Raw genomic sequence first — 11,307 nt, 5'->3', positions numbered from 1 at the left:
CGCCCACGTCCCACCCTGACTTCCTGCCTCCTCCTGAGGGCTCCTCAGCCAACCGGGCCCCAGTAGCCCAACCACAAGCCTCCAGCACCCCAAGCTTCCTGCCACCATAGCCCCCTGCGCCTCAGTCCCTGAGGGTCCTGTACACCTCCAGGCTTAGCCCGACTCACCTTGAGGGTGGCACTTGGAGGAGAAGGGAGGATATTTGATGGAATCTCCCTCCTGCCCTCCAGGATGCACCTGGACAAGAGGGCAGCCTTTAAACCCCACTGAGCAGGGGCAAGCAGACACACACTCGCTTGTCAGTGAAAGGCAAGAAGCACTGCTCTCACAGTCTGAGAGCTGAAGGACCCTTTCATTATAGTCTGAGGCAGAGGTAACATCACTTCCGAGTCAGAGGAGAGTCCAACATCCCTGTTAAGTAGTTGGAGAGCAGAACCCCCATGTTACAGTCAGATGTCAGGCTAACATGGCCACTGCAGTCAGAATAACAGCCATATCACTTCAGGGCACAGGGCAATAGCTTATTACAGTCAAAGGGTAGGCTAACACTCCTCTTACAGACAGATGCCGGACAACAAGCTGTTTAAGGAAGCAGGCGGTACAACACTCATGGTTGGAAAGTAGGGGACCACTTCTAATTCAGGTAGAGGCAAGGCCACAGACCCTGTTAAAGGTGCGGGCCTGGCACCATCTCCTGAAGACAGAACAAACACCCCTTTCCTGGGCACCCAGGTGCAGGCAGCAGACTGGCAGTGCTTTCTGTTATAGGCAGGAGGCAGGAACCTTGTCTCAGGCAACAAGCAGGCCAAGAATCTCCCTTTAACCTGGGGCCACGCTGAAGGTGGCACAGTCATAGGCTCAGGGCCAGGTCATCAGTGTTCTAAGAAACTCTAGGCTGCCTTTATCAGGCCCAAGAGCCTTGACCCCTCCCAGAGGAAAGTATAAATGCGTCACCAGCCACTGCCTAAGCTACTGAGTGAGCAGATTGGGGGAGGGGAACCCACAGAGCATTGTTGGGGTTTGTGAGGTGGAAGCTGTTCTGTGTGAGCCTCAGCTGCCGAGGGAAGAGGAGACAGGAAATGGGTGGGGGGAGAGGAAGCCTTAGTTGGAAATTCAGACAAAGAGGGTAACACAGAAACAAAGGCTGAGAGAGACTAAGTTTAAAAAACACACCAAAAAAACCCTACGGTGACACATAGCTCAGAGTCTGGGCTGCAGGCCTCAGCGCCCCTTCACAGCCTGTCTCTGGGCCTCAGCCTGATAGTAATAGCACTGGAGATAGTAATGATAAGCGATTGATAGCTCACATTTATTGAGTGCTACTGTGCATTATCACACTTAAGACATGTCCAACTACTTGTGTCATGAGAATTAGCACTTGCATTTTAGGAATAAAGGAACAGATTTAAAAATTAAGGGACCTCCTCAAGGTCTGATAAAAATAAATGGTGGAACTGACTTTGAATCCAAGTCTGTCAGATCTGCATTCTTCAGCTGCCCATTTACCCAAGTCACCTTCCATGGGGGTCATTTAGGATTTTAAGTTATTTCCCAGTTCTGATCTTGATAAGATAGAGCTAGAGCTGTGGGGTGATCGGTATCCATTAATTCATGTGCACCCCCAACCCAGGCCTTCTCTCCTGAAATGAATCCCTGGTCCCAGCAACAGAAGACATTCTGCGACCTTGGCCTGAATAAATGACTGCAGAGACCTGGATGGGAAGCAGAGAGGGCATTTATTGAAGAGCCTGGGGGTCTGTGAGCTCCTCCCCACCCCCCCTCCCACACAGCTGGGCCAGCAGCAGGAACAGGATGCTGGGGCTTTATGCTCCTAGAGCGGACTGTACCCACCAACCCCCACTCTTGCCAGGTGCTGGTGCCTCTGAGGCACAATCACTTCCCCCATTCCAGGTGGGCTGGGGAAAATGGGTAGCGGGTGGCTCAGTAGGCATACAGGTTCACCTCAGCAGAGGGTAAAACGTCGGGCGCTGATGTTCATGCGTGTGAGGCCGAGGTGCCTCAGCGGGGGGGCCAGGGCCAGGCCGGCCCCCGGCTCCAGTTCCAGCTCCAGTTCGGCCTCGTCCAGCAGCTCTTGGTGCAGATGACAGACCTGGTCCACCTTCAGCCGGTGCAGCTGGGCCCGCAGGCGAAGCAGCTGCCCCGCCAGCAGCTGGTCCTGAGCCTGCATCTCCCGCTGCGGCCGAGAGGGGCATCAGCTGGCTGCACTGGCCCTCAGCCGCGCTCGCCCTGTTCTTCCCTTCCTGTCAACACACTGAGTCTTTGCACTGGCTGTGTCCTCCACATCCCTTCTCATCCCAGCTTAATCCCTCCCCATCTCACTGCCCTTGCTCCACACGGGTGGTTCTAAAACCGAGCTAAGAAGCCATCATTAAACAAATACAGGTGCCTGGGGCCCCATCACAGATAACTAAGTGGAATCTTCAATTGGGATCCTGGACCTCTTTATATTTGCACATGTTGGGTTAAGAGCCACCTATTCAACATTCAGCTCCTCAGATTCGCCTCCAGCATGGTCAGTGCCTCATTATGTACTTCACAGTGTCTTCAGGTATAGCAATTCCCAGAGTAGGGGAGGCCATGCCCTCCCCATCTGTAACTGGTGGCCTAAGGAGCAGGCTCTACCCCTTCAGCCACAGAAGCACAAGTTCAGCAGATTGAATGGAATCCTTCAGCAAGTCTTCCTGAATAAAATGCTGAACAAATCCCTTCCTGGCTCCTCAGCCCCTGGACACAGCCACAGGAATGGGCAATTGCTGGAGGTGGGGCCCATTCCCATTCCCGCCCCATACCTGTGGTCTTGGAGGACTGTCCCCAAGGCCCTCTGCAAGGCTGCCCACCCCACCAGACTCACCAGCTCCTGTCGGAGCCACTCAAGGGCAGAGTCCATGGAGTCGAAGCCGCAGATGGCCCCAGGTTCTCCCTGCCCAGGTCCAGCTCCGGCCCTGCGCCAGGCCTGGCTCTGGACCTGGGCTGTCCACTCCAGGTATGAAGGCCGCCGTGTTTGCAGCTGCAGCTTTGCCGTCAGTGCCTTCACAGAGTCCAGGCTCTCTTCCTCCTCATCTTCCTCATCTTCTTCACCCACTGCTTGGAATTTCAGTGGCCCCAGGGACATGGTGGGTTTGGGGTGAGTGACAGATTAAGACTGAGGCTCTGGGATTAGGGAAAGGCTGACAATGTTGCCCAGGGAGAGGTGGCAGAGCTGAGGGTGAAAGAAGTGTGCCAGGGAGTGCCTGATGGTGAATGTCTGAGGTGGGCAGGGGAGGCTGAGTGTGTCAGAGTGAGTGAGTAGATGGGTGTGGGAGGCAGAGCGTGCAAGGGCTGGGATTTTCCTGGACCGCTAACCCTGGAGCCACGTGATACCCATCCGCTTGGTGACAGAAGAAGCCCTGCTCCTTGGCCCCCTTGGATGAATTTTATTGTCTTTGCCCAGAAGGAGACACCCAGTTTCCCAGAAAGGAAATTGTTCCAGGATGAGGAAAGCATCACCAACACCAGCTTCTTGGCCCTCTTCCCAAGACCCAAGCAGGGGAGTGGGGAGGGGATAGGAGGCTGACAAGCTGCCCTCTGTCCTCACTCATGGCACTGGCCCTTCAGCAAAGGAAGTGTCCAGAGCCCTGGCCTGGTAGTCAGAAAATCTGGGTTCTGGCGCTGGCTCTTAGGGGCCTTGGACAAGTCACTAACTCTCTATTGGGACAGATCGTTGATTTCAAGCTATACTCTAAGGAACTTTAGGTTCCCTTGGAAATCTCTCAGAGACTGCATGCAGGATTAGGGCACAGCTGTGGATGGGCTCCTAGGCCTGCTTCTCCAGACCCCTCCCAGGGCTTCAGCCAGAGCAGTTCTCTTTTGAAAACTTTTTATTGAAATATAACACACATAGAAAAATTCACATGTCATAAATACACAGCTTAATGAATTCTCCCAAACTGAACACATTTATGTAACCAGCACCCAGACCAAGCAACAATGTGCTGTATTCCACTGTTCAGGCTGGTATATTCTTTGTGCTCCTGGCCTGTGACTAATCTCTAACGGGTAATACTACCTTAATTTCTGACAGCACAGATTAATTTAGCCCTTTTAAAATACTTTCTAGTGGTTGTAAAACTTCAGCATGTGTCATAATCACTTGGAAAATTTGTTAAAAAAAAAAAACTTCTGGGCCCCACTCCCAGTTTCTGATTTAGTAAGGGGGGGGAGGTGTCGTGATTTGCATTTCTAACAAATTCCTATCCCAGCAGATGCTGCTGGTCTGCAAGTTTGCAATTTGTACTTTTATGTCTGGTTCCTTTCATAGAGTAGTTTCAATTTTATGTTTATATTATGGGGGTCCACCTATAATTTTGTTGTTTTTTATTTGAAAGAAGGGTTCAACACACATACACACAAGCCTGGAACCCAGTGCACCAGAAGGCCCTTGAAGGCAGGAGTCCATCTTATTCTTCTTAGCAATCAGCACTCAACAGAGTGTAGGCATCAATGTTTAAGAAAGAAAATAATAATTGGATGGATGGGTTGATGAGGCCTCCAGTAGCCTCGTGTAAATTACCAGTTTAAGTGTGCCTCTTGCCAGATTGAAAACCCCATGAACAGAACTCAGTCATCCTTTAGTTCCAGCACTAAATATAGAGCCCAGTTCAGTGTATGGGCAATTCCTATTTGGTCAAAGGATGGAGTGATAGGGGATGGGGCTCCAGAGGGCAGTTCTAAACCAGAAGTGGCCACCCTAGAGGGCGCCCTTAGGCAGGGAGCTCCAGCTGTGGTGGGGGAGGGGCGCCAGCTACACAGCTGCTTGCATTTAAGGTAGACCAAAGGATTTTCCCCACCCCACCCCACCCCACCTCACCTCAGCTGTAAGGGAGGAAGTAAGCAGTTCCCATTTTCACACCCACGCTTTCCACCCCTTCCACCATGGTCCAGAAGAAGAGGTGGTGTTTTTCTTTCTTTTTTAAGTCAGCAGGAGTGCCAGTACTACAGTCTAAAAAGCCAAAAATATTGAGTGCCTCCTGAGAATCAGGCACCAGGTTAAAAGTTTAAGCAAGATTATTCTCCCCATTTCACAGATGGCAAAATTGAGGTTTCCTTAACAAGTTCTGGCTGGAGTCCTTGCTAAGAGGTGCTGACAAGAAGAGGCGGACATTCCTTTGAAACTGTGTGGTCCCTTCTTCAAGGGGACTCCTTAACAGCTGCCCTGCCGGCGGAGCCAGCTGCCCAGCGAGCTCCAGGCCCTTCTGGAGCCTGCGCTTGCGCCGCCTAACGCTCCTGGAGTCCGTCTTTTTGCTGGCCCACCACAGGAGGAATGGAGTTCTGAGTTGATCGGTACCGGCGGGGCCCAAACCGAGCTCTTGCGGGGCCCAGAGGCTCCCCCCTGAGAAGCACGCTAAGCGTCACGGGCCACCACCTGCTGCTGTCTCCAGGACACCAGGCGACTCCCGACTCCTGGCTGCTGCTGCTGCGTAGCGTCGACTCCATGGAGAAGCGGTGAGCTTCGCGGGGGCGACCCAGGAGTTGGGGACCTCGGGGTTCTGCGGGATGAAGGGAAAGGGCAAGCGCAGTTGGAGCTGACGCATTACGTCCAATCCTCTAAAACTGGTTTCGCCCCCCCCCCGCCTCCCCGATGGGGGGCTGAGTACATAAGCCTAAACCCGTCCATCCCCAGGGGCGCGGGTGACCATCACGCTGCGCTGTAAGGACCCGCGAGTGTTACAGCTGGACGCAGAGGGCGTGGAAGCGACGCTGGACATAGCCCCCTCCATCGAGGTACGCCACGGGTGCACCCGAGGCCCATAAACCACCCCTATCCCGTCACGAGGGGAGAAAACAGGGCTACTGAGCAAGAGTATTCAGCAGCCAGTGTTACCCCGGGGTACAGATAATGGCCAGGGGACGCAGGGTGGCGTGGAGCAGTGCTTGGAGAGGCGGGGGCTGGGAGGGTGTGGGCGAGATGATTCCACCTTTCCCAGACCCCCTGACTTCCTTCCCCAGGCGCTGTCCTCCCTGGAATCGATCATCACCTCCTATCCGTTCTTCTGCCGTCCCAAGGGCTTGAGATTGGGCGACGCCTGGCACTTCCACCGGCCCGAATAGCTACCGCAAGGGAATAGCTCGCATGGTGGGTGCGGTCGTGGGGGCCTGGCAGGGGAGCGGGCACGTGGCGCTCACTGGGTGCTGTAGGCCTGGCCTTCGTCCCTTCCTACGCCGCAGACCAACGCGTGGCGGCCGAGCGAGGTGAACGAGGACTTCCGCCTGTGCCCCAGTTACCCCGCGCGGTGATGGTGCCTCGTGCGGTGGACGGTGATACCCTGGCGCTGGGCGCCCGCTTCCGCCAGGGAGCCCGCTTCCCGGGGTTCCGCGGCCACCCAGCTCCCAGCGGAGCCGTGAGCCCCGCCCCTCCCCAACCCTGCGGTTAGGAGTAACCACGTCCGCGCTGGGCTTTTCTGCATCGGCCAGGCCAGTTCGCCGTCCCACAGGTGCCGCGGTTGCCGCCCTAGCTCCTGCCTTTTCTGGCCGTGCGGGGGGGGGGGGTGCCTCCAAATCCGCTTCAGCCTGCTTTCCCGCGCTCCTGCCCAGCCCCCCTCCCGGGTTTCGGAGTCAGAGCTCGGTGGCCCCGCCCCCTGGCCTGTCGGGGCCTGGGAAGCTCAGACCCTTCTTTGTCAAACCAGGACCCGCCCCCAATCGACTCGTGGGGTTCCTCCCGGTCCCGCCACAAGCAACCCAGACCCGGCTCTGAGGCTTTCGAGTTTCGCTTGTAAGGCTCCTGCGCCCCGGTCCGCTCCTGCCAGCTCTGACCCGTTCGTGTGTAGACCCGGCCCGGGGGCTCTGAGCGAAGTTCCTGAACCAGGAGCCGAGTCCCCGTCTGCGGGTGCTGCTGCGGTCCAGCCAGCCCCTGGCCAAGCCCCAGAAGCGGCGCTGCCGAGGATGAGGAGCAGCTGCGACCCGCGCTGGCGGGGGCTTGCCCTGCGGCCCGGGGCAGCATCTTGGACACGCGCTCAGCCCGCGCTGCCAAACAGTTCCCCGGGACCCGCAGCGGCGCAGAATCCAAGGCTGCCTACCCTGGCTGGAAACGGCTGCATCGTCCCCCGGAGAGGTAAGGGGGCTTCCCATCCTCTCCCAGGTTCTCCTGCAAGACTTTTCATGGGGGTGTGGGGAGGTATCTTACAGAAACCTTGAGGACCGTTAAGCCTTTCCTGGTAGCCATCCAGCCAGGTAGGCATCCCCACTGGCACACCCCCACTGACAGACAGCTCATGACTCCCTGCGTGCTCCCACTCGGATGGAAAGAAAAAGCACTTCTTTACATTAAACTGAAAATTGTCTTCCAGGAATAACCTCACCCCCCCCCCCCACACACATGCCCCTCCATATTGGTCCCAGCCTCCTGCCCTGAGGACTGTGCCTGCCCAGCTATATCTATTCCCTGTCTCCAGAAGATAGTAGTACCAAGAGGAGGTCCCAAGGGAGTTTTTGTGCTTCGAGGAGGGTGCACTGCTCCCTTAACCAGAATACAAAGTTCTGTTTATTCATTTATTCAACCAACATTGAGCACAGAGGCTGAAATGGTGGCTAGCCCAGACATGGCTGAGAAATCAGCGGTAAACCTGCAGTTAGAGCTCAGTGATTAAGTTGCAGCACAGAGGAGCTGCCCCTCTCTTAGTGTAGGTAGTCCAAAGAAAGTTCACCCGAGAGTAGGATGCTCTAGCTGAGACCCGAGAGAGGAAGAGTTAGTCAGAGGGTGAAAGAATGACATTCCGTGTGGAAGGCACTGCAGGTGTAGAGGAGCAGAGAGCCTGGTCGTTTGTCTTGTTTGGGGAACTGCAAGCACTTCAGTATGGTGGGAGTGTAGTGTGTGAAGTGGAGGTAGAGAGAGGTGGGGCTAAAGAGGTGACAGGGCCCAGAGCTAAGATCTTAAATGCCATGATTATGAGCTTAGACTTTATCCTAAAAGGCAGTGAGCAGCTCCTGAAGGTTTTTATAAACGAGATATAAAATACAGTATGGGGAATATAGTCAATAATATTGTAATAATTATGTATAGTGTCAGATGGGTACCGGACTTAATGGGGTGATCACTTTGTAAGTTATATAAACGTCTAATCACTACATTATACACCTAAAACTAATATAATATTGTATGTCAACTTAATTAAAAAATAAATAATAATAACAATAATAATAATAAAAGATTTTCTAAGAGGAGTCACTGGTAATTTTCAGCAGTTTCTGGGAAGTAGGAGCAGATACCAGAGTCCCAAGAGTGTTGTGTTTCCTCAGAGAGTACTGTTTTGCTCCCATTAGACTGGGGTACTTCAAGGATACTGGATATTTCCATCAAATTGGGGGTTTCCCAGGGCATTCTGTGTTTCCCCAGAGTGCTGTGCCCCCCACCAAAAGAGTAGGTCTCCTCAAAGGGTATTGAATCTCCTTCATCAGATTAGGAAATCCTCAAGGATACTGAATCATTTCCATCAGATTAGGTGGGCTTCCCAAAGGGTCCTGGGTCCCTCTTGTCAGATGGGCTCCTCTGAGGGTTCTATGTCTCCCTCTTTGGTCTGGAGCATTTGTTCCCAGGATATGCTCACCAGAGCTTGGGCTGGGGGAGGGATGACCAGACTCCCACTGTGTAGGGGGCAGCCCCTATAGGAAAGCTTTGTGCACCTGATGGAGCCCTGTGGGGACCTGGAGCAGAGCACTAACCACTGGCTTAGTCAACTAGAGGGCTGCTGCTGGCTGGCACATGTGAAGGAGGCATAGCACCGCCTGCCTAGCAGCCCAGGCCGTGGAGAGGTAAGACCCCTACCATGTGAGACAGAGAAGAGGGCAGAATGGGCAGGGCTCTCAATCCTTAGGCACAAAACCATACCTCAGTAAGCAAATACAGCCTAGAACTGGGCCCACTCTATTCCTGGCCTGTCCACCCCAGACAGGAAAGGACTGGCCCTGATGATAAGCCCTGGGCCCACAGGGAAGGGGCCTGCATTCTGGTACATGGGGCTGAAGGCAGGGACAATACCCTGCTGGTGACATCACTGGCCCAACTCATCCTGGACCCCCTGAGCCAGACCATGGCTGGATTCCAGAAACTGGTGGAGCAGGAATGGATCCTAGTAAGTAGTCACCCAGCCCCAGCCCTACCCCTGTATACAGAAACCCCGCTTCCTTGTGCCCATGGCTCTGCCCCTCCTCAGGTTGGCCACCCCTTCTAGCTGCGCTGTGCCCGCTCAGCCTTCTCCCACGCCCGCCCCAAGCATGAAGCACCCACTTTTCTCCTCTTCCTGGGCTGCATGGCAGCTGAGCCACCAGTTCTCACTGCCACAGGAGTTTGGGGAGGGGCTGCTGTTGGCACTGTTTGAGCATGCCTATGCCTCCCCTTTTGGCACCTTCCTTTGCAACAGTGAAAAGGAGAGGTGAGCTAAGGGGGTGTAAAGGCGGGTAAGAGGGTAGGCACAGGACAGGGTCAGATACCTGCTGCATCAGCACCTTACTTCCTTAGAAGACATCTTTCTGTTTCAATTGAGTTTCTCTCTTAGGAAAACTCTGAGTGTTCTCTCCTTTCCTACCTCCAAATCTCACACTTTCCCCTAATTTCTGAAAATCCAGAGGTGGATAGGTCCAAGGCCAGTCCGTTGGACCTACCCACGCTGCCCATAGTCAAGAGCAATTGCACCCCTTGCTTAAAAACAAGGACTGAAAGGGGAAGTTGCTGCAAAAAGAAACCATTTCTGGGGCTTGCATTGCTGGTTGATTGTACTGAAGCAATAGAGGTTGAGAGCTAAGTCCAATTGTTTGGGCTTAGACGCCAGCTCCACCACTCACCTGCTGAGTAATCATAAGCAAACTTGAGTCTCTGCTCATTAGTAGCAAAGAGAGGATCATAATCACAGCCATATCTATTGGGGGGTATGTGTGTGTGAGAATTAGCAGAGTTAAAGCATGGAAAGTGCTTAGCACAGTGCCTGACATGTAGTGTGCACACAAGTGGGTTATTTTTATTCGGCTGGCGTGTTGCATATGCTCCCAATATGCCCCCAAAAGCCATGTTTCTTTCATCAGACTGAAATGTGGGGAGAGTTCACTCCCCTCCAGGAAGGTGGAGATCCTATTATCTTTTGTTGCCTAGCCCCCACCCCACCCCCTTGTTTTTACTACTCTATTCACGGATCATCCAAGTTAGAAACTGTTACCTGTTTACCTCCTTCCCATCCTTCATATTTAGCCTTTGTCCTAAAAATTTCTTACTTAGTCCTTTCCTGTCAGAGGCTCCTTCTACCAACCCGAATCCAAATTCTCTTTCCTTTCCATGTGGACCATTGAAACAGTCTCCACACTGCTCTATCTCTACTTTCATCATACATCAGTTAAAGAAACACACACAAACTCACCAGTCCTGACCTATCAACACTCACACTGGGGACTTTTCCACTGTCTCACTTTTGCCCATGCAGTTCCCCGTCCGATTTCCATTTTTGCACACCTGGTGGACTTCTGCTGATAGACCCAGCTCAAATGGCATATACCTAATTAGTCTGCCCTGGCACTTGCAGACAAAGCTAAGAACTCCTTAAGAACAGGAATTTGTCTTGTTCCATTTTACTCTAGTGCCCAGTACAGGATCTGACGGGCAATAACATTTGCAGGAAAAAGTAGAGGTTACCACTGCCCCAGGGTGGCTGTCACCCTACTAAGAATCCCAGAGCACATAGCTGAGTCTGGAAACTCACTCCCTGCAGATACCTGTGTGAAGTAAGAACTTGAACACACTCCCTGTGGTCTGGGCTCAACCAGCCAAAAGAGCAACGAAAACTCCAGAACCCGCTCTATGTCCTCAATCCACCTGGCCTTCTATGGAGCCCCATAGCCTAAGACTATGGCAAGGTGACCCCCCTTCTCCCCTAGGGAGTTATCCTCTGCTCAACTTTACTTGTCCTCCTCTTCCTCAGGCCTGTTTCTGCACTGGACCCGCCCACCTGAGCATTCAGAGGTAGCATGGGAAGAGGTGTGGCAAATAGTGACAGATAAGGAGAATACCTAAGACTCTCAGCTAATGGTTTCAGCCTCTGAGTCCCAGCCCTAAGGGCTGGCATCTCGTAGAGTGGCCGAGATGTTCCTGAGACTCCTCCAGGCCCCTCAGCACCTTGGGACCTTGGACGAGGGTGCTGCAGCCAGCACAGCTCAGAATACTGAAGTGCCAGGTTTGAATTGTCCAAAGTGTAGGGAGGTTCACGTAATAAAGGTATCCATGACTGGTTATCAGCTCACTAGGGTATCACACTGAGAAGGGAAAATGAT

The 11,307-nt window shown here is 53.4% G+C and overlaps 1 protein-coding gene and 1 pseudogene across 2 annotated transcripts; one reads left to right on the top strand and one right to left on the bottom strand.

Annotated features, from left to right (window-relative positions):
- Positions 1-1,718: 1,718 nt before the first annotated feature.
- FAM167B (family with sequence similarity 167 member B) lies at positions 1,719-3,368 on the bottom strand. Its single transcript, XM_081145179.1, has 2 exons — positions 2,873-3,368; positions 1,719-2,194 (listed from the first exon to the last, which is right to left on the bottom strand). Exons 1-2 carry the CDS (start codon positions 3,131-3,133, stop codon positions 1,964-1,966), a joined length of 492 nt encoding a protein of 163 aa, XP_081001305.1. The 5' UTR covers positions 3,134-3,368; the 3' UTR covers positions 1,719-1,963.
- Positions 3,262-11,178, top strand: LOC308560425 (myotubularin-related protein 9-like; annotated as a pseudogene). Its single transcript has 11 exons — positions 3,262-3,270; positions 5,208-5,502; positions 5,681-5,781; positions 6,007-6,133; positions 6,226-6,398; positions 6,884-7,108; positions 8,646-8,805; positions 8,984-9,125; positions 9,207-9,425; positions 10,749-10,893; positions 10,959-11,178. The product of its transcript is annotated as a myotubularin-related protein 9-like (transcript).
- Positions 11,179-11,307: the final 129 nt, after the last annotated feature.

This window comes from Miniopterus schreibersii (genome assembly GCF_964146895.1).
Source record: "Miniopterus schreibersii genome assembly, chromosome: 8".
Lineage (NCBI taxonomy): Eukaryota > Metazoa > Chordata > Mammalia > Chiroptera > Miniopteridae > Miniopterus > Miniopterus schreibersii.
This window is presented reverse-complemented; position numbering and strand designations above follow the sequence as displayed.

Excerpts from the sequence above, each read along its gene's own strand:
- FAM167B (XM_081145179.1), bottom strand. The coding sequence starts at position 3,133 with ATGTCCCTGGGGCCACTGAAATTCCAAGCAGTGGGTGAAGAAGATGAG. Across the intron at positions 2,195-2,872 it reads AGTGGCTCCGACAGGAGCTG|CGGGAGATGCAGGCTCAGGA; the intron begins GTGAGTCTGGTG and ends TCTCGGCCGCAG.